The sequence below is a fragment of the Bos taurus genome, chromosome 24 (genome assembly GCF_002263795.3).
Source record: "Bos taurus isolate L1 Dominette 01449 registration number 42190680 breed Hereford chromosome 24, ARS-UCD2.0, whole genome shotgun sequence".
NCBI classification, from domain to species: Eukaryota; Metazoa; Chordata; class Mammalia; order Artiodactyla; family Bovidae; genus Bos; species Bos taurus.
The window spans coordinates 22,261,900-22,285,156 of NC_037351.1; the positions used below are offsets into that span (position 1 = coordinate 22,261,900).

Sequence of the window (23,257 nt, forward strand, 5' to 3'; positions counted from 1 at the left end):
AAAATTTCAATGTATCACTATGTACCATACATCTATTGTATGTGCCGGCATTGACATATGGAGAAAGACTGCCATATGCTTATACAAACAGAGTTGGAAAACAAAGCAAGAAATGAGAATCCATAGAGAAGACTCTTGAGAGTTCATTGGACTGTAAGGAGATCAAACCAGTCAATCCTAAAGGAAAACAACCCCGAATACTCATTGCAAGGACTGTTGCTGAAGCTGAAACTCCAATACTTTGGCCACCTGATGCGAAAAGCCAACTGACTGGAAAAGACCCTGGTGCTGTGAAATATTGAAGGCAAAAAGAGAAGGGGTGACAGAGGATGAGATGTTAGGATGGCATCACTGACTCAACGGACATGAATTTGAGCAAAGCCCGAGAGACAGTGGAGGACAGAGGAGGCTGGTGTGCTACTGTCTACGGAGTTGCAAAGAGTCAGACGTGATTTAGTGACTGAAGAACAACAACAGTATTTTTAAAAGAAGTTAGACCCAACTGGAAACTTTAAAGATTCTACAACACATCACATGTTTAATGTGACTGGTGATTTAACACAATGAGACTCTGGCCATAAAAGAGCTTGTAATTCCCATGGGAGAGACACATTCAGAAGGCCTAACTGAAGCTCCATAAGAGACACTATGTTATCAAAAGTCTATATTCATACAGCAGATTAAAAAAAAAAAACACTACTAGAAGTCAACATACTGGGATGCTACTGTGGACTGGAGACTTTGGAAAAGTTTTAGAGGAGGAGGAAATAGGGCTCAAGCTGGTTTCTAAATCACAGCAGTATATGAATACATGGAGATGAGGTTGTGGGGAAGAGGGGGACATACCCCAGGAAGAAAATCAGCAAGGGACCAGTGGCAGAGAGCACTGAGTGAACTGGTGTAACTGGATCTTGTGTTGACCTGACTGGGTCAGCGGAGTTTGTGCTGGGGTTTACTGGAAAGCAGGGTCTATTCCTTTGTAACATTTTCTCTTGCCCAGTGTATAAGACTTCTCTAATTTTTAGTTAGTAAATGGAGAGACTGAGAATGTATCCTGCAAAGTTTAATGCTGAGTCATTTTCCAACTACCATGTCAACTAATTCAGATCCCTAGCTATAGCCAACCAGTACAGCAGCGAAAACCAGAGGTGATCTTTAGACCCAGTGAGTGGGTCTCAAGTGTGTTCTTTGATTCCACAGGCCTGGAGCATGGCCAGGGCACCTACACCCATGTTTAAGCAGCTCCTAAGGTTATTTTGAAAGTCAAGGAAGCTTGAGAACCACTGCCATGGAGCAAGAGTTAAAGGATGGAGTTAGATGAGAGACAGAAAGAAGAGGAAATTGATGCTTATTTGAGTCAGATGAATTCATTTTAAAGTATCATGGGAATCCCAGGAACACTAAGGTGGAGAAAGCCATGTGCAAATCAGCCAGTTAACATTTTTCAAGTAAATAATTTATTTGTATGCCTTTATTTAGGTCTTTGATAATGACAGACAGTGTTTAAAAAGTTGTTAGGGAGGAACTCAGCTAAGTAGTATGCTTTGCCAAGGTCAACAAATATGTTTTGATGTGATTACATTGAACATATTAACCATCACTCACATTACTCAAACACTGAGTTCAGAAAGAAAATGTTAGTAAAAGACAATTTTCAGATTTGATCTCCATTAGTGAGCCATGAGCTACATACCTTTTTAAAATATGAATCTAAACAATACCTGAGTAGCTCACAAAATATTTTATGCTTCCAAACTCAACCCCTTCCTGGCTCCCAACACATGCTTTTATCACCAAGATCATTCTCTTTGTTAAGGATCCTTGGGGAGAACCATTATTTCTTACAAACATAACATTTTAATTTCATTTTAATTTCCTGATGCAGATGACACCACCCTTATGGCAGAAAGTGAAGAGGAACTAAAAAGCCTCTTGATGAAGGTAAAAGTGGAGAGTGAAAAAGTTGGCTTAAAACTCAACATTCAGAAAACAAAGATCATGGCATCTGGTCCCATCACTTCATGGGAAATAGATGGGGAAACAGTGGAAACAGTGTCAGACTTTATTTTTCTGGGCTCCAAAATCACTGCAGATGGTGACTGCAGCCATGAAATTAAAGGACGCTTACTCCTTGAAAGGAAAGTTATGACCAACCTAGATAGCATATTGAAAAGCAGAGACATTACTTTGCCAACAAAGGTCCGTCTAGTCAAGGCTATGGTTTTTCCTCTGGTCATGTATGGATGTGAGAGTTGGACTGTGAAGAAGGCTGAGGGCCGAAGAATTGATGCTTTTGAACTGTGGTGTTGGAGAAGACTCTTGAGAGTCCCTTGGACTGCAAGGAGATCCAACCAGTCCATTCTGAAGGAGATCAGTCCTGGGATTTCTTTGGAAGGAATGATGTTAAAGCTGAAACTCCAGTACTTTGGCCACCTCATGTGAAGAGTTGACTCATTGGAAAAGACTCTGATGCTGGGAGGGATTGGGGGCAGGAGGAGAAGGGGACGACAGAGGATGAAGATGGCTGGATGGCATTACTGACTCAATGGACATGAGTCTGAGTGAACTCCGGGAGTTGGTGATGGACAGGGAGGCCTGGCGTGCTGTGATTCATGGGGTCGCAAAGAGTTGGACACGACTGAGAGGCTGATCTGATCTGATCTGAAGGTGGATGATATAACAGAGCAGTAGGGAAAGGCCCACAATATATTTTTGGTATAAAATAAATTATCTATTAGGAAAAAGTATTCAGTTTTCCTTAAATTGTGTTTGTAGACTTGCAGCATTATTTAAAATGAGGTATAATAATCATTGGCCTAATAGATGTCATACTGTAAATTAAATTTAACTAAGTTCATTTGAACAGGCATTTATTAAGCCTATTATTTTTCAAAGTATTGTACCAAGGATTGTAAAAATAATGAGGAGGTAAATGAAAAGAAGGATCTGAACAATAACTAATTTCTCACTGCAAGCATTAACTTTGCTCAGAATATATTTAATAATCTTAGAAGTGAGAGAACCAAGTACCTTCTCTCCCCTCAGGGTAGTCATTTTAGAGTTCACTAGATAACTCTGCATAGGTTTCTTCAATGTGCCCTTACTTTATATCCTACATTCTACTGCTGTATTTTGGGCTTTTATTGCCTTCTACTTAGATTATTACAGCATGCCTTCTCACTTGTCTCACTCCAGTCTCTGCCCTTTTCCACCTGTCCTAAGAAATGTCATAAGGCTCAGTTCTGCTCATGCCACCCTCTGTTGTGTAGTGGGTAAACTCAAGCTTCTAAGCGTGAAAAGCAAAGTTCAGACTTGAGTCTTGTCATCTTTGTCCTCAGCTCCCACTAGTCTCTAGCTTCTCCCAAGAGTCCTGTGCTTCAGCCATATGGAATGCCCCACAGTTCTGGAATGTGGCCCCGGCTTCCTCGTATGAGCCTTTACTCAGCCCTCTCCCTTCATCGGGCATAGTCTTCAGTCTGCTATCTTTCAAGATGTCATGCACTTATGTGCCCTGAGGAAACCCCTTCTGATACCTTCAGGTGGAATTACTCTCTCCCTTTTTGCTCCCAGACACATTCACAATCTATTAGAACATTTATGACACTATGCAGTCATTAATGGATAGTTATTCCTGACACTTTTTATTTTTTTTTCAGAGCAAAGAAAGATTTATTGCAGGGTTATGCAAGGAGAGAAGGTGGCTTGTGCTCAAAACCCCCAAACTTCCTGATGGTTTTGATAGGGATGAGCCCTTGATTGGACTTTAAGGGAGAGGAGAGACTCAGAAATGATGAAGTAAATTTTATGGTTAGGGTCATGGGAGGAAAGGGTCCTTGGGTTTCATCAGATTCTCCCAAAGAATGTTGTTATCATTTAGTCACTAAGTCATGTCTGACTCTTTTGCGACACCATGGACTGTAGCCCATCAGACTCTTCTATCCATGGAATTTCCCAGGTAAGAATACTGGAGTGGGTTGCTGTTTCCTTCTCCAAAGGATCTTCCTGACCCAGGGATCGAACCCATATCTCTTGCTTGGAGGTGGATTCTTTACCACTGAGGCACCTGGGAAGCCCATATTTAGTAAGAAGAGATATTACTTTGCTGAGAAAGGTCCATCTAGTCAAAGCTATGGCTTCCAGTAGTTATGTATGGATGTGAGAGGTGGACCACAAAGAAAGCTGAGTGCCAAAGAATTGATGCTTTTGAATTGTGGTGTTGGAGAAGACTCTTGAGAGTCCCTTGGACTGGAAGGAGATCAAGCCAGTCAATCCTAAAGGAAATCAGTCCTGAATATTCACAGGAAGGGATGATGCTGAAGCTGAAGCTCCAATACTTTGGCTACCTGATGCAAAGAAATGACTCACTGGAAAATACCCTGATGCTGGGAAAGATTGAAGGCAGGAGGAGAAGGGGCCGACAGAGGATAAGCTGGTTGGATGGTACCACTGACTCGATGGACGTGAGTTTGAGCAAGCTCTGAAAGTTGGTGAAGGACAGGGAAGCCTGGCATGCTATAGTCCACACGGTCGCAAAGAGTTGGACATGATTGAGCCACTGAACTGACCCATTAAAAAAGTGCATTAATGTAAGAATATATTTCAAAATATTTACAGCGTTCATCACTGGGGAGTGAGATTTCAGGTATTTACTTTCTTCACAATTTTCTGAATTTTTGTGAGTACATGTGTATACAGTGAACATTTGTTACAATTAAGTGGTATACACTTTTATAATCAGGTAAAATATTTACTTTAAGCAATTTACAATTTTATAGCACCAGAAACAAGAAAGCCTCTAAATTACATGGACATTTTGACAATGGCTAATGTGCACATAGCAAAGATACACAGGGAGAAAAGCTGAGGAATCATAGCACTAAACTATAAGCAACTGGACGACATGGACAACTATTTCTTGGTTATCTTTGTAAGGAGATTAAACCAGTCAATCCTAAGGAAATCAACTTTGAATATCCACTGGAAGGACTGATGCTGAAGCTAAAGCTCCAATACTTTGGCCACCTGATGCAAAGAGCTGACTCATTAGAAAAGACCCTGGTGCTGGGAAAGATTGAAGGCAGGAGAAGGGGCCAAGAGAGGATAAGCTGGTTGGATGGCATCACCGACTCAATGGACATGAATTTGAGCAAGCTCTGGGAGATGGTGAAGGACAGAGAAGACTGGCATGCTGCAGTCCATGAGGTCACAGAATCAGACATGACTGAGAGACTGAACAACAATTTGCATAATACCTTGTAAAAGCCTGGTTGATGATGCTTGGTGAGTGGAATAGGGTAGAACACCTCCTGTTTGCCAGATGCTACATATAATACTGAGAAGTTCTCCCTTTATTTCAATATTTGAAGAAAGCTCAGTGAGATTCCTTAAGCATGGTTTTCACAGTACATTTATTACTCTTTATATTCTATGACTTGAGCAGGTGGCCAGAATACTAGATGCCAGAAGCCACATTTCCAGAGAAAGAGCATCCATGGGGCTGGTAAGCCTGAGGAACTGTCTTCTACTTTTCCCTGATGGCTGTTGCTCTCAGCGATCCTGCATCACCTGCTTATTCTGCCAAGATGAAGGCTAATAGACAAAGCAGACCAGGACGTGGAGGACTGGGGAAGCAGAAATTAGTTGGGGACCACTGCTTTTTTTTTTTTTTTTTTGCACTCTGTCCTGTTTAAATATATAATTAATTGTCTTTGTACAATGAGAGTCAGTAATGGAGTGGGAGGCAGAAAATGCACTTCATTCACCCATTTAGAACTGGAGAAGGAAAAGGCAATCCTCTCCAGTATTCTTGCCTGGAGAATTCCATGGATAGAGGAGACAATCCATGAGATCGTACAGAATCAGAAACAACTGAGTGACACACACAGCCCCACACACACCCATTTAAAAAATAGCTCTAACCCAATTTCCTAGTGCATGACCAGTTATTTGGAAGATGGGTTAGGAGGGCTTCTCATCTAGGGTGAGGAGAGCTCTGGATAGCTCATCAGCAGTACAGATTACTTATAGGTGTCCTGATTAGGTCAAGAAATGAGAAGGTTTTTTTTGTTGTTGTTAAAAAAGAAAAATCTTTAAAAATCAATGGAAAATATGGATGAGAAAAGCTGTAAAGCAGAGCCAAGGTACAAGTGATGTTTTACGCTACTCTTTTGTGTCTTTTCAAAATATTGGCTCAATTTCTTTTTCTCTAGCCCCCTGCGGGAATGACCATCACGACACAGACTTTGACCAGCTTGGTGCAGCTGCAACCAGGCAGCACTTTGCCTTAGGCTCCGAAGTTACCGGAGAAGGCAATGGCAACCCATTCCAGTACTCTTGCCTGGAAAATCCCATGGACGGAGGAGCCATGGGGTCTCGACGTCCATGGGGTCTCGAAGAGTCGGACACGACTGAGCGACTTCGCTTTCACTTTTCACTTTCAGGCATTGGAGAAGGAAACGGCAACCCACTCCAGTGTTCTTGCCTGGAGAATCCCAGGGACGGGGGAGCCTGGTGGGCTGCCGTCTATGGGGTGGCACAGAGTCGGACACGACTGAAGCAACTTAGCAGCAGCAGCGGAAGTTTCAGCACAAATACCAGACCTCGCCTGACAGGCGCACTGTGCAACCCAGAAGCTCGGGGTGGCGGGGGCGGGGGGGGGGTTAACTCCGCCCCGTGGGCCACCCTTGGCCAATACAGGACAGAGTAGCTGGATTGGTGCCTCCTTCTTTTCACCCCGGTGGATAGTTCGGACATTTCACAACGTTCCTCAGCAGTGCCTGCACTGTCTATCCGCTTTCCTTCCTCCTTCTTCTTTGGGTTCACTTTCCAAACCAACTGCTTCCACGCGAGTCTTATTGTGGAGTCTGCTTCCTGGGGAAATACACGCTAAAGCAAGTCTAATCAAGTCCCTACCCATCACTGATCGGACCCTCCCGGAATAATAAATGAGAACAAAATGATGATTATGACCACTTTCTAAGTAGATTCTGTTCCGTCATGCAAAGTTTCCTCAAGGTAATCTCCACGATATAACATCACTATCTTAATCATCAGTGTTGAATTTGAAATGAATTGTACTTAACCTTACACCGAAGTTCATTATTTTCCTGAGAAACTAAGCTATTGAGGGCGTGTTAAGTCCCTTCAGTCATTTTTGACTCTTTGTGACCCTATGGACTGTAGCCTGCCAGGCTCCTCTGTCATGGGATTCTTCAGGCAATACTGGAGTGGGTCGCCATGCCCTCCTCCAGGGGACCTTCCGACCAAGGGACTGAACCCGTGTCTCTTATATTTCCTGCATAACAGGCAGGTTCTTCACCACTATCACCACCTGGGAAGCCAAAAATTGAGGGCTGGTGTCACTATTCTCAGCTTTGCAGCAGGCCTGGGGTCCTCATGATTGCATCTTGATGACAAGTCTTGACACATATTATGGGACAATGACTTGTTTATCAGGGCACTCGGCTAATATTTGGGCTTCTTTGGTGGCTCAGACAGTAAAGAATCTGCCTGTGATGCAGGAGATGTAGGTTTGATCCCTGGGTTGGGAAGATCCTCTGGAGAAGGGAATGGCAAGCCACTCCAGTGTTCTTGCCTGGGAAATCCAATTGACAGAGGAGCTTGGTGGGCTACAGTCCATGAGGTTGTAAAGAGTGGAACAGGACTGAGCAACTTTCAATTTCTGCTAGTTTTTGGAAGTTAGAAATTGAGTTCTCAATAATATGATTTTATTTGGTATTTTCCCAAGAGAAGCCACTCAGCATCTCTTGTATTATGTACTCCTCACCCAGATCAAACAGAACTTTACAATTCCTGATGGAAAAGGGGGTAAAACAGAAGTCTTAGTCCAACACCATGAAAGAATAAAAATAGCTACAGACTTAATCCATTTCAGTAGCTATAATATACTTGGTTTCTTTTAATCACCAAATTTATAAGTTATATATATATATATATATATATATATATTTTTTTTTTTTTTTCCCTTCAGAAAATAGCAATTTGCTCAGGGGACCAATAGGCTAGATATAGGTTTATTATATCAGGTTGGTGCAAATGTAATTGCAATTTCAGATTGTGAATTTTAAATCATTATAACTAGGCTCAAACGCATCTTTATTAATCAAAATAGGAACCATTACAACCAACACATTTCTGCCAATGAGAAATAAGTTGGTTTATTCCGGTAGTTGGTTTATTCCAGGATTCAGTGAAATCTTGGAAAGCATTTTCTGCTTCCTGCTGGTTGTGGAAGCATTTTCCCTGTAAAAAGTTGTTGAGATGCTTGAAGAAGTGATAGTTGGTTGGCGAGAGGTCAGGTAAATATGGTGAATGAGGCAAAACTTCACTGCTCAAGTAGTTCAACTTTTGAAGCGTTGGTTGTGTGATGTTCAGTCGGGCGCTGTCATGGAGAAGAATTGGGCCCATTCTGTTGACCAATGCTGGCTGCAAGTATTGCAGTTTTCAGTGCATCTCATTGATTTGCTGAGCATACTTCTCAGATATAATGGTTTCACTGGGATTCAGAAAACTGTAGTAGATCAGACGGGTAGTAGACCACTAAAGAGTGACCATGAACTTTTTTCGGGTGCAAATTTGGCTTTGGAAAGTGCTTTGGAGCATCTTCTTGGTTCAGCTGCTGAACTGGCCATTGCTGGCTATAGTATAAAATCCACTTTTCATCACATATCACAAAGTGATTGAGAAATGGTTTGTTGTTGTTGCATAGAATAAGAGAAGATGACACTTCAAAAGATGATTTTTTAAAAACTTTTCAGTCGGGTCATGAGGCACCCACTTATCAAGCTTTTTCACATTTCCAGTTTGCTTCAAATGACCATAGAATGGTTGACATTGAATTCTTGGTCAACTTCTCATGTAGTTATCAGAGAATCAGCTTTGATGATGGCTCTCAGTTGGTTATATTGTCAACTTTCGATGGCCAGCCACTGCACTCCTCATTTTCAAGCTCTTGTTTCCTTTGCAAAACTTCTTGACCATCACCTCCCTGTATGTTCATTAGCAGTTCCTGGGCCAAATGCATTGTTGATATTGTGAGTTGTCTCCACTGCTTTACAATCCATTTTGAACTTGAATAAGAAAATTGCTCAAATTTGCCTTTTGTCTAACATCATTTCCCTATTCTAAAATAAATAGCAAATAATGAAAGTGAAAGTGAAATCGCTCAGTCGTGTCTGACTCTTTGCGACCCCGAGGACTGTAGCCCACCAGGTTCTTCTGTCCATGGGACTCTAAAGGCAAGAATACTGGAGTGGGTTGCCATTTCCTTCTCCAGGGGAATCTTCCTGACCCAGGGATCGAACCCTGGTCTCCTGCATTGCAGGTAGACGCTTTAACCTCTGAGCCACAAATAATGAGTCATTAGCAAAAAACATAAAGTGAGAAATGTGCATTAAAATGATGTATAACATAACCATCCTTATTTAGGAGTGTATTCCAGAATTAAATGGCAAAGTTCAACAATGTAAAACTGCAATTACTTTTGCACCAACCTAATAGCAAAGTTTTAGGGTGTATCTATATTTGATATCCACAGACTCAGAAACTTTGAATAAATAGGATGTGTCCTATAAATAGGTTTTAAATGTGTTTATAAATAGACATCCTATTTATTCTAAACTTAAGGTTATTCTAATACTAAATTTGTACACGAAGGAAAATTACCAGACTCCCCTCGCCACCCATGGTCTAAACACAATGCTTGTTGTTGTTTAGGTGCTCCGTCATGTCCTACTCTTTGTGACCCCATGTACTGTAGCCCACCAAGCTCCTCTGTTCATGGAATTTTCCAGGCAAAAATACTGGAGTGGGTTGCCATTTCCTTCTCCAGGGGATCTTCCCAACACAGGGATTGAACCCTCCATTTCCTGCATTGCAGATGGATTATTTACCACTGAACTACCAGGGAAGCCCAAGCATGATGCTTGGAGCCCAGTAAATCTGAGTCCGTATTTGTTGAATGAATGAATAAATGTCTGAATGTTTGTTAACAATGGTGACAAAATGCCAACAAAGCTTCACTGAGAGGAAATCAAGGTGGTGTCAGGAAGGATTTTCCTGCATAATCACAGGTGTGGTTATGTGGGAGGAGTCATTCTTCCACTCCTGTCTTCCTGTCTTTGTTTCCTCTGTGTTTCCTGAGTCCAGGGATCCTGGGAGCCGGCTGCAGGAGAACACCCCCTGGGTATTGCTTCATCACTCTGCTGATTGGCCCTGGGCTGATACCGCAGGCTCCCAGGAACAGAGCCTGGCAGATCACTACGGGAAGGTCATTGCATCTCTCTCTGGCCTCCTTTAGATGGGGGTGGAGAAGCTTGAAAGGTATTCCTCCTTACATACCACTCCTTCCCAACTGACTGCAGCATTTAAGATGATGCTCTTTCCTAAACTGTGAGAGTGAAAGTGCTTAGTTGGCACAGCTTCCTGGCGTAAAGAAGAAGCAGGAGAGAAGGAAGCTGATGGATGTTACATCCAGATGCTTGGAAACAAGACTACAGGTGTCAGCTTACTTCACAGGTTGTATATGCAGTGGTAGCAGCTTGAGAAGACCAAGTTTCCAGCATTCTCTAAAAATAAAAATACTAACAAGTAACCTAAGCCTTGGGTCTTTAAGAGCTTAAAGGCAATTAATGGGAAGAAGTAGCCTTAATTAAACCCACATCAGAAGCATTAGGGCTTTAAAATCATAGCTTTTCTCTACCAGAAATTTGCCTGATTAAGGGGAGACATTTTTGCCATTGGTACAGCATGCCCAGAGCGAAGCAGTGTTCCATCACCTGGCGCATGGGCATCTTTAATGGGCTTGTTTATGTTCTGCTGTCACCCCCGACTTCCCCACAGGGAATTTTGGGGGAACATTGTATTCTAGTGTGATCCACTTGTCTTTATTCTAAACAAGTGTCTAGAATGACTCAACATCAGGAATGAAAGTGTATATCAAACACATTTGGAAGAATACAGAGATACGTTTGCTGCAAGGGTTTGACCTCTGTCACTTATTTCCCTGTGAACATTCCTGCTCTTTCTTCTGGCTCTTTGAGTGGAGCGAGTTCTTCTATCTCTTCTTTTTAAATTATTTTTTCTGTGGACCATTTTAAAAGTCTTTATTGAATCCGTTGAAGTATTGTTTCTGTTTTATGATTTGGTTTTTGGCTACGAGGCATGTGGGATCTTAACTCCCCAACAAGGGATCAAACTAGCAGCCCATGTGTTGGAGGGTGAAGTCATAACCACTGGACCACCAGGAAAGTCCCTATCTTTTTCTTTTAAACACATATCTTTTGGAGGGGGTGCTATTTCTCTTGCCTGTGTTTTTTCTTTAAACTTTGGGCAATGTGGTAGGTAGGATCCTAGGATACCCTGCTTGGCCCCACCCCAAGGTTCCTGGCATGTCAAGGACAGATACTTAGTCCCAGTTATTCCATTAAACACTAATCCAGGTACTTCTCTGCGTAACTGTGGATGTAACTGAAGTCCCAAATCAGTTGTCTTGAGATAGAGAGAGTATCTGGGTGGGCGTGACCTAGCACATGAGTCCTTTAAGAGCAGAGAGGTTTTTTTTTTTTTTTCCCCTAGTTGGTCACAGAGGAGAGAGTCAGTGAGAAACATGGATAAAGAAGCAGATATTTACACTCTGAACGGTTGTGGGGAGCCACGTGGCAAGAAACGTGACTTGCTTTTAGGTACTGAGAGCTGTCCCCATATGACAGTCAGCAACAAACGAGGATCTCAGTCCTTCAACCATAAGGATGTGAATTCCACCAACAGCCAGTTATCCTGGAAGAGGACCTGGAGCCCCAGGATGAGAACCACGGATTCAGCCAGCACTTGAGGTCAGCCCATGAGACTCTGAGCTGAGAGTCCAGCCATGCTGGTTGGGTTTCTACCTACAGAAACTGGGTAATTATAAATGTGGTTGTTCTCAGTTGCTAAGTGTGTGGTCATTTGTTAAGCAAAGATAAAAACTGACACAGGCAATCAGAAATCCACACACTTAAAAATGAGGCAAGGGGCTTCCTGGTGGTCCAGTGGTTAAGACTCTGCTGCCAATGCAGGGGCTGCCGGTTTGATCCTGGGTTGGGGAACTAAGATCCCATGTGCCACACAGCCAAAAGAAAAAGCAACAACAAAAAATATGAGACAAGGATAAGGAACATGTTGATACACTAGCTTGAAGAACAATGAGTGTGATACTAGCATTTGTTAATGCAGGCCATTCCTGCAGCCTAAGACTAGTCACTTGGCGGGTGAGAAGTGAGTCTAGTGGGGCACTTTCATTCATCCATAGGGGAGTGTTTATTCAGGACCTAGGACATAGATAGCACTCACTTGGGTTAATTTTGCAGTGATAAAGAAACATTTCAGTAAATAGACAACTCTATTTTTTTGGTTCACAGGAAATCCTGAAAGAAGTTTAGAGAAGTTACAGAGAAAAGCATGTGTTCTGACTTTAAATGATATCTGATTGAAGGAAACTTTACTTTTAAAAAATGTTTCATTTACTAGAGGAAAGGTGGTAAAAGTCCAGAGGCAAATGTATACCTTTTGTCCTCTTTTTTTTTTTAAACACAATTTTAATTCAATTTTAATTGAGATGAGTGATAGAAAATTCAGACTGTAACCAGAACTAAAGACGGTGCAGTGTCGGCTGCAGGTGTCGGGGAGAGGATCCTCTCGTCTCCTTGCTTTTTTGGTCTCACTATTAAGCAGGAGGACTTCGAGATTTCTCATTGATTTCCCCTGTTGCCTTTTGTTGTTCGTGAACTTAAGGCCATGTTTCCTTGACTCCAAAGCAATTTCTGAAGAAAGATCTGCTGACATTACAGGGTATCTGGGTCGTTAACTGTGTCAGTGCTGACCGAGGAAATCATTTTCTAGTAGAAGATGGTTATTTGTTCAAAATAAAGGCAGAGATGTGGCCATTTTCACATGTTTGTAAATGGTATATAGGGTATTTATTTTGTGGAAATTTAGCAGGATACCTGGAAGCGAAAGAGAAGACTGCTGATTAGGAAGGAGTATTGGAAATATTATCATAGTCTCCATTCTGTTCCAGTCCTCCTAGAAAATAAAATAGCCAAATTTTGATTCCTATTTTTTGGACACATTTCTTCTTGTTTTATTAGAAAATGTGCTAGTTATGGCAGGGGAAGGAGGGTGTGACAAGGTACAAAGATGAATGGCAAAGGGAAGAAGCAGAGTTGGGAAATAGAGCCTATGGAGAAATTTGAAGGAAAGAAGAAGCTTTTGCCTGAAAAAAAATTCTTTTTTTTTTTTAAATTGAAATATAGTTGCAGTATAATATTATATGTTACAAGTGTACAATAGAGTGATTCACAGGTGGCTCAGAGGTTAAAGCATCTGCCTGTAATGCAGGAGATCAGGGTTCAATCCCTGGGTTGGGAAGATCCCCTGGAGAAGGAAATGGCAACCCACTCCAGTATTCTTGCCTGGAGTATTCCATGGACGGAGGAGCCTGGTAGGCTACAGTCCATGAGGTTGCAAAGAGTCGGACATGACTGAGCGACTTCACTTCATTTTCATTCCATCTATGGGCTTCTCTGGTGGCTCAGTGGTAAAGAATCCACCTACAATGCAGGAAACAGGAGATGCAGGTTCAATCCCTGGATCAGGAAGATCCTCTGGAGGAGGGCATGGCAACCCACTCCAGTATTCTTGCCTGGAGAGTCCCATGGACAGAGAAGCCTGGTGGGCTACAGTCCATAGTGTTGCAAAGAGTCACACAACTGAAGCGACTGAGCACACATTCCATCTACAGTGATTATAAAATATTGGCTGCGTTCCCTGTGTTGTACAATGTAGCTTGAAGCTTATTTTATTTATTTGCATCTTATTTGATGCCTAATAGTTTGTATCTCTTACCCTCTTAATCTTTTGCTGCCCCTCTCCCCTTTCCCTTTCCCACTGATAACCACTAGTTTGTTCCTTAACATCATCAAGTCTGCTAAAAGTGGGCTTCTTACAGCTCTTTTCTTCTAGCAGAAGTTAGTAAATTTTTTTTTTTTTTTGGTGGACCAAGAGGCACCACTGTTTTATACAGTAATACTGTGTAGATATTAAGTAGAGAAAACAAGTTTCCACGTTTTTACTTGTGAAATTAAAAATACAGTAATTGAGTCCACTTTTTTAAAGGTTTTTTTGTTTGTTTGTTTTTTGATATGGACTATTTTTTAAAGTCTTTATTGAATTCATTACAGTATTACTTCTGTTTTACATTTTGGTTTTTTGCCCGAGAGGCATGTGAGATCTTAGCTCCTGTTCCAGGGATCGAACCTGCACCCCCTACATTGGAAGGGGAAATCTTAATTACTGGACAACCAAAGAAGTCTTGCGTCCGATTTTTAAACAATGAGAAGAATGGAATTATTTTGGGAGGATAACATTTTGCTTAGTTGGGGTTGTGAATCAATGTTCTCTATTATCAAATACTCGTCTGTGAAAACTATTCTTAGTTCATGGTTGATACAAAATAGATGCTGAGCCACATTCAGACCACAGGCCACAGTTTTCTGGCCTCTCCTTTGGAGTTTTTCAGGACAGTGGTAATGAGCTATTCTCAGTATACATCAGTAACTGTATTAAACAGAATGAACATGAATGTCAGTGATAGGAATCAATACTTTAGCAATAGAGTAGGCAAGGGCTATGAGGAAGGAAATATAGGGAATTAACTAGCTCTTTTGATCTTTAAATTTAGATAAAAAAAGAAATCTCCTAAAATTCTATATACCCCATGTTACCCCCAGAAATACTTTTTCTAGGTGATGACTTTGTGTCCGTTTTTACATTTTTCTTCCATTATGTAGTTTTAAAGCTTAGTTTTATTAATATACAAAATAAATATTAACTATAAATAAGGTCTGGGCCTAAAAATAAACACCCTGTTCTCAGTTAAGTTCTACTGATTTCCATGAGTAAATACAGTATAAGAGTTTTCAATAAAGCGATGCCCTTAAAAGCATACTTCCTGGATTTTTTCCTTATTTCTTTTATTGTAGAGTATACCAGGTACCATAATGCACTGTGGGTTAGGTTTTATGGCAGACAGAAAATACATTCCTCTAATAGAGGGGTACTTTGGCCACCTCATGCGAAAAGTTGACTCATTGGAAAAGACTCTGGTGCTGGGAGGGATTGGGGGCAGGAGGAGAAGGGGACGACAGAGGATGAGATGGCTGGACGGCATCACTGACTCGATGGACGTGAGTCTGAGTGAACTCCGGGAGTTGGTGATGGACAGGGAGGCCTGGCGTGCTGCGATTCATGGGGTCACAAAGAGTCAGACACAACTGAGCAACTGAACTGAACTGAATAGAGGGGTATATGTTCATGTTGACTAATATCTCACGTACATCAGTGTTGCTGCTTATCTTCCTAAAAGGAAGACTTCAACTTTGATGAAGATAAGCCAAGCCCAATTGTGTGAGCATTTTACATGTACCTCAATACAACTGTTATATTTTTTGTCAGGAAGGAAAACTTAAGTAACACACATGGTGCTTGCATGTAAGACTTCTGATACAGGTAGAAACAACTTTAAAACAAAACTTAATTTTAGCAGAGCACTCAATATATGCTTACTTTTTTTTCCCTTGAGCCTCAGTTTTGTCTAGTTTGTATAGAATGTAATATCTTTCCTTTCCCTAAAACATATGAAGTTGATAAGGTACCTTGCAAAGCAAATAACACTTTCTTGTGTAATGTCTACTCATTCTTTAAGACTCAGCCCAGTGTCTCTTGCTCCAGGAAAACTCCCGCCAGCAGCCCTCACACCTAGGTCTGGGCTCTGCCTTCTTGTTGCTCCCACACACGCTCTGCCCTTATTACACTTCCACGAGGTGTTGTTTGTGTAAAAATCCATCTACCCAATTAGACTTTGGGCAGCTTTAAGGCAGGGATCACATCTCATTCACTCCAGCTTTATTCCTGGTACCTAGAGCAGTGCCAAACCTTGCACAGGGGCTCATTATAAGCTTCCTAAATTAAGGGGTAAGTGAGTGGATGCACAGAGGGATAGACAGGGATGGATCAACACCGTTTCTCCCACTGTTTTCCAAAAGAGTCAGTGAGGTTATGACATAATTCAGGATGTGGAATAAGGATGAGGGGAGCAGGAAATGGAAAAGGAGGTACCCCAAAAGGAGAAAGGGCCTCTGTCAGAGAGTAGGAGGAATGAGATATGGCCTGTGGTTTGCTGGACGCAGTTCGGGCCAATGGTGTGCACCCTTTGTAATGTTGGCTGCAGGGTTGCCTAATCAATGTGGGTCATTTTTCTTTACTTTTCCTTCCTTCCCCCCTCCCTCTCTTCCTTCCTTTCTCACTTTTCCTTATTTATTCAACTAGCTATGTATTTGTTCATCCTTACCATTTTGTACTGTCTTTGTATTATTCTTTGGAAAGCACTCAAGATATTTTATTCTGGCATCTAATGTAATTTCAGCAAAGTATTTCATAGCCTAGTTTATACAAAATGGACAAAGAGAAATATTTATTGAACATCAGTCTTGTTCTCAGAAATTTAAGTAAAACGTAGACAACATACAAAAAAACTGACCCTACTGTGAAGAGTCCTGAATTTGGTGAATGAGAGAAGATAAGCACACCAAAAAAATTTAATGACACCCAAGGCAAAACACAACACTTCTTTACTCTTCTTCAATACCTGACAATTTCTTTTCTAAAATACACATTGATCCTGTCACTTTCTTTCTTAGTGGAGGTCCCTGATCACCTCTTGCCAGATCCACCAAGTTCCCCATCTCTACTGAAAGTAACCTAAGGAAGGCTCTGTGTAGCAAAGCTTTATGAGGATAGAACTCCGTCTACACTGAGGCCCATTGGAGTGGTAATAAGGAAAAAGGCAGAGGGTTCCATCACTTTCATTGCTGAAAACACAGAGATTCTTCCTTTTGTTTACATATAGGTGATGGGGTTGAGGGGGGAGGGGAAGCTTTCTTGTGGGAGCATTTTCTTGATCCCTTAACACCAGTCCCCAAAAGGGCTTTTATGACCTATCAACATGCAGGACCGGAAGCACAATCCCAGGTTCCTTCCTGCATCTGCAGTGATCTTCTATTGCATTTTGGGGAACTGGGTTAGCTTCCTGTGATGAGCCTGCCAATGCAAAGATGCAGGAGACATGGGTCCGATCCCTGGATTGGGAAGATTCCCTGGAGGAGGAGATGGCAATCCACTCCAGTATTCTTGCGTGGGAAATCCCATGAACAGAGGAGCCTGGCAGGTTATACTCCATGGGGTTGCAAGAGTTGGACATGACTGAGCATGCACACACAACAAGCTAAAACACAACTTTGATATTTGACCCACCTGGTTTTTTCTTCCTTCTTGTCCTGACCCAAATTTCAGACCCATTTCCTACTAGAGCTAGGGAAGAAGCTGCAGCTGAGCAAGCTGAGGAGTAGATATCTCCGGTGCATTCCTGTAGCTGTAAACTGAGAAGCCTGGGGCTGGAGGTGGTCCCCCCAGGGCCATAAGAAGCATTTTGCTAGAGATCCCGGGAGAGCAGAGATGTAAACGCGGCTGGTTTCCACATTCACCAAGTGCCTAATGCCCATGCTTAGATATTCAAGAACTATGTCTGTGTGTGCAGGAGAACATTATGGTTTTCATTTTCAAAATTTGTCCAATACTAACTAGAAAATGAGAACAGTTATTAATTTTATAGCAGTCGGTTTTCAAAAAAGACAAGAGTAAGTTCCTACACATGAACTTGGAAGCACTCTATTTTTCAAGAGAAAATGAATGTGATAATCTGATGGAAGTACTGACCTGGCATGGAAAGTGAAACTGCTCGCTAACTGATGAGCCAGTTTGCTGCTACATGTTAAAATTTGGGGAAAAGTTAAAGCAAGTTTGTTTCTTTAAGTATCATTGTCTCCTCTCTTGCTGTGGTCTGATGTAAGCAAAAGTAGTCAATGCTCTGATACAAAGGACTCATTTTTGTAGTTTCAGAAAGAAACTTAAATGTTTTCCAGGAGCTTGTAAACATTTCCCTATATTTGTAAAGAAAACATATGGAGGACTTAATATTTGATATTTTCTAAAGTTCTTGGAAGCCATTTGGAGGGCTTGGAGCTTATAATACCAAAGCTAGAGAAAAGAAAACTCATCCATCTGGATTTCAACCATTTCAAGGGCAGGATACATATCCAGAGGTTCATCTGTTCCAATACTTCAGCAGTTGAGTCATTCAGAATTGTTTGGGAAAAGTCTTTCTACCATTTTTGTATCATAATCTCTTATTGTGGTATAAACATAGTTTTTTTTTTAAATCCATACTTGCACAAAAGCCTACTTTTAATAAACCAAGTAGCAGATGTGAACTATGGGATTCACAAGAGTAGTTAGCCCAAGTAACAGATGTGAACTATAGGATTCATGGGGGTAGCTGGCCCAAGGAACCAGCATACTTACAATTGCATTTCTTCTGAACAAACCTCAACTTGCATGCTGTTCTATAGGTGGAGAGTCGGATACGATCCAGGTCTTGAGCCCCTGGGGACAGATAAAAGGTACACATGTGGTCTGCTTGCATGTGGAAAGGAAGTGATCATGGTCATAAACGAAATAACTACAGACCTAACCAATACATGTAATCTGACTTTCATCTTTGCTAGAATAGAAATTTAAGACCTGAGGTCTGTCTCGTACGCCTCAGGTTCTGGGACATCAGGTTGTCAATCCTGTCCATGGGTTTGTGTCTGCCATTTCTGATAACAGTCGGATCAAGTTGTGACTTAAACTGCTAGATGACACCAGATAGTAATATTATCAAATAATGATTTTTAATGCACTGTAATCTGTAATTAGAGTATGGCTGTGAGGTGAGCACAGACTGAACATTGGGCATCCGCTCTTGGTGCCTTCAGACCAATTGCTTTTAGAGGCCTCAGTTTTCTCATCTGGGAAATGGGACTGATGATAATACTACTACTTACCTCATGGACTGTTGAAGGATAAATGAGTGTCTATTAATCTAAAGCATTGGGAACACTGCTTGGCACACATACATCATTAATGTTACTCATGTCTATCTTACAAAGCTTCCTGTCAACCTCGGGGTGGGGGGGTCTCCTTTCTAAAAACAACCATTTTTGTAGATTTGTGGTTGCCAAGGGAGTGGGTTGAGGGAGGGATCAGTTGGGAGTTGGGGAATAGCAGATGCAAACTAGTGTATATATAGTATGGATAAACAGAAGATCCTATTGTACAGCACGAGGAACTGTTATTCAATATCCTGTGGTAAATCATAATGGAAAAGAATGTATATATATGTATAACCAAATTACTTTGCCATACAGCAGAAATTAACACAGCATTGTAAACCAACTAAATTTTAGAAAAGAAAAAATGAAAGAAAGACAGCACTATTCTTTCTGCCACTGAGGCCTCCGTTTCCTCCCTGACATAGCGTGTTCTCCATATTCTTGAACTGCTTTCCTCAGCCCACTTCTCTACTCAAGAATCCAGCATGGCTCCTGATGCCCACAGCACCAGGGCTGAAAGATCCACCCGGAATCCAAGCCCCGCTGCAGGCTCTTCCCCTCCTACCTACCCCACAACATTCCCCACTGCTCTGCCCTCAAACCTCTGCTAGGCTTGGGCTGGTCTCCTCACCAGCCCTTGTAGACGTGCTGCTTCTTCCATCGACACCTGAGTTCCTGGCCGTCCTCCCACTCTCCTCTGGAGGGGCTCATTTCTAGACCGTCTCTAAAACATAGTAGATGTTCAACTAATGTCTGTTCTCTACTTCTAAATATTTGGCTTCTTTCAAGCCCATGTTTATGTTCATAACAGATATTAAGGTACATGGCTCTACTTTGATATATTAAAAAACATTTTTTTTTTGGCTGCACCACTCAGTATGCAGGATTTTTTTTAACTTTACTTATTTATAAATAGCTTCCCTGGTGGCTCAGATGGTAAAGCATCTGCCTGCAATGCAGGAGACCTGGGTTCGATTCCTGGGTCGGGAAGATCCCCTGGAACAGGAGACTCAAGTTTGATCTTTGGATTGGGATGATCCTCTGGAGAAGGAAATGGCAACTCACTCCAGTATTGTTGCCTGGGATATCCCATGGACAGAGGAGCATGGTGGGCTACAGTCTGTGGGGTCACAAAGAGTTGGACATGACTTAGTGACTAGCAACATCACCTATTACTCCATGGTTTTATGAGGCAGTTCATTAACATTCATACTTATGAGAGTTTATTACTTGACAAACAGACTCGTTGATACTGAATGCTTGAAGGATCAAAGAGGGAGGGCTCACCTTCATCCCATGCAGAAAATTGCCTAAATATGTTCTCAATAGATGGACATTTAGCCAATGGCCATAAAATATTACTTCCAATGATAGGGATAATTTTAAAACTTAGTGACAATATATGAGCTTTATATAACTTCCCTGGTGGCTCAGACGGTAAAGCGTCTGCCTACAATGCAGGAGACCTGGTTTCAATCCCTGGGTTGGGAAGATCTCCTAAAGAAGGAAATGGCAATCCACTCCAGTTTTCTGGCCTGGAAAATCCCATGAACGGAGAAGCCTGGTAGGCTACAGTCCATGGGGTCACAAAGAGTTGGACACAACTGAGCGACTTCATCTTCACTATGAGCTTTATAGTCAATAACCCTAATCTTTCTCTTCCTAGTTGTATGAACTTTGAGAAGTTTTTACTTGCCTTCTGACTTCTTCATGCATAAAATGAGGAGAACAGCATCAACTTTACCAGCTGGTAACCTCTGTAGCTGGTACCTAGTGAGCAAATGGACATCCTTATAAGGGTTTTCAGTGTCACTGCTGAGTACCAATAAATGATAGCCATTTCTTCTTTATATTTGGGCTTTCATTTGCCTCCCTGTAACGTCAATCCATTTCATCCAATTTCCCTTCTGAAACCATATCATCTTTTCTCCCTGCCACTTAACAAAATTTATTTTTCAAAGATTGGGAAGCAGCTATTGTGATTATCATTAGCATCTGGAGATTATGTACAAAAGTCTTTGTCATCACAGAGTTTAAAGTTTAGGTGGGGGCGGGGTAGTGTCTCCTTGAGTTTTTCAGGTTGAAGATGTCCAAGTCCAAAGCCATTTCAAGTCCAATGTCTATCTACCCAGAGAGTGGCACACAATGGGAGTCAATATATGGATGTTGCTATTATTGTCATTATTATCAGACATGGATTTGAGACCCTTACCTGCAGGGAGCCAGCATGGGAGTTCCCACCCATGACAAAGGTCATGTGGAGAGGCCTGATATGCAAAGGCGAGTCAGGGCTCAAGGGACCCCTGGATCTGTCAGAGCATCTACCCCAAAACCAGAATCTGTCTGTTTTACTATTTTATGACTTTCACCAACTCCTCTGACATTAACGGGGCGGGGGAGGGGGGGGGGCTATCCCCGACCACCTTTCTCTGAAGGAAATCAACTTAGAGCTCTAGTTAATTAGCCTCCTGGGCATAATAGGAGTGTTTCAATCCAAACCCCTCAGATGGCTCTTTAACTTGCCTGACAGGTTTACCCGGACTCCTACAGCTAAGCATACGATTGTTTACAGTCTCTCAACCCCAAGAGGCATGGGAAGCTTAAGATATTCAAATAGTATAGAGCCCCTCGGAGAGTTAGAAATTGTTAGAATAGAACTAGTAGAAGATTTCATTGTTGAGCCAATGCTTGCTGCCAAGTTTCCACATCCCCTGTATTGTATCCTTGGAAGTGTATTAATTAATATAGTTGGTATGTAGGAAAAATAAGTAGTGGCCTTGGTGTTAACAACTTTAGACCCTTAAGGTAATAAATTCTTTCCTTGTTGTAAACCCACTGCACCTCTGCCCTATAGGAATGCAACTTTATCTAAAATCTTCGGAGGATGGCGCCAAACTTTAAAATAATTACTCTTAGAGAAAATAAGTCTTATGGTTGACAAACCTTTATCAGAGTCATAAAATGTTAACAGGCCTTCTGGCCAGAAGATGATGTAAATCACCTAAACCATTTGTATATGATAAGTTTGCAGAAAAGAAAAGCCTGGTCTCTATAAGGATCAAAGACTGCTGACTTTGCATGATTTTACACCCCCTATTTTCCTCTATGCACAACTTAAGGTATATAAGCTCCCTTTGAAAATAAAGCTACAGGCATTGCTCAAAGCTCGGTCTCCCCGTGTCATTCTTTCTCTTTCCTTTTCCTTTTCAGGCTGATTCCCTAGAGCACAGGGACCCTCTGCATTCACTTTCCTGCCTGGGCTTCTAAGACCCACTCGAGAAGGTGCATAAGGTGGGGCACCTTCAGCTATTCAAGAGGGCGCCTGCGGCCTATATGAACAGAGCAAGTCCGGTGCTGGGGCTTTATTGGCTTTCTGAGTAAACCAAGGAATATCAGCCTCTTTTCTCTCCTCTATTTTCTTAATTGCAAAATTCTTTCCTTATCTCTTTCTCTATTCCTCTAATCGCCACCTCCATCCTCCAGAGGGAATCCCTGGATCCAACCGGGGCTGGACCCCAGTACTTACCCATTCCAGTGATCTTGTTCTGTCTGACTAATATCTCCTTGAAATGAGATATATGAAGTTAACCCAAAGTGAAAAGTAGAAGTCAAAGTGTTAGTCACTCAGTTTTTTCTGACTCTTTGTGACTTGATGGACTGTGGCCCACCAGGCTCCTCCATCCATGGAATTTTCCAGGCAAGAATAGTTGAGCGGGTAGCTATTTCCTTCTCCTGGGGATCTTCCTGACTAAGGGGTCGAGCCCAGGTCTCCTATATTGCAGGCAGATTCTTTACTGTCTGGGCCACCAGGGAAGCTCAAAATTAGCCCAAATGCCACAGCTATTGCCTACCTGTGTGGAATGTACAGAAAGCAATTGTTACCACTATTGATAAGGAAACTAACTGATGGCATTTTTTTCATAGATGGTTCATTCTTCTGGCTCTTTTGAGCTAGAAGTTCATTAAAACTGGCTTTTGAAATCATAAGCACTTCTATTAAGTCATATCTTTTCTGTTTAAATGCTTATTTTGGGGCTAAAGGTAGGACATTTAATCTGCTTAGTTTCTTTTACTTTTTAAGCTCATATTTCTAACCCTTAAATTTTTATTTTGCCACTGGCATTTCAAAGGACCTTCCTAGTTTCATGTCATCTGTCAATCTGAGAGGCTCATGTGGGAAATGAACTCTCTAGAATACAGGATAAGCAGAC

The 23,257-nt window shown here is 41.8% G+C and overlaps 1 protein-coding gene across 25 annotated transcripts in view; it reads right to left on the reverse strand.

Annotated features, from left to right (window-relative positions):
• Positions 1–23,257, reverse strand: part of DTNA (dystrobrevin alpha) — a 451,122-nt gene that overhangs the window by 131,347 nt on the left and 296,518 nt on the right. For all 25 annotated transcript variants that reach the window (NM_001076260.2, XM_024984389.2, XM_024984390.2 and 22 more), the window contains one exon: positions 18,475–18,555. In NM_001076260.2, the coding sequence (NP_001069728.2) occupies positions 18,475–18,555 (81 nt within the window). The remainder of the gene's footprint in view (positions 1–18,474; positions 18,556–23,257) is intronic.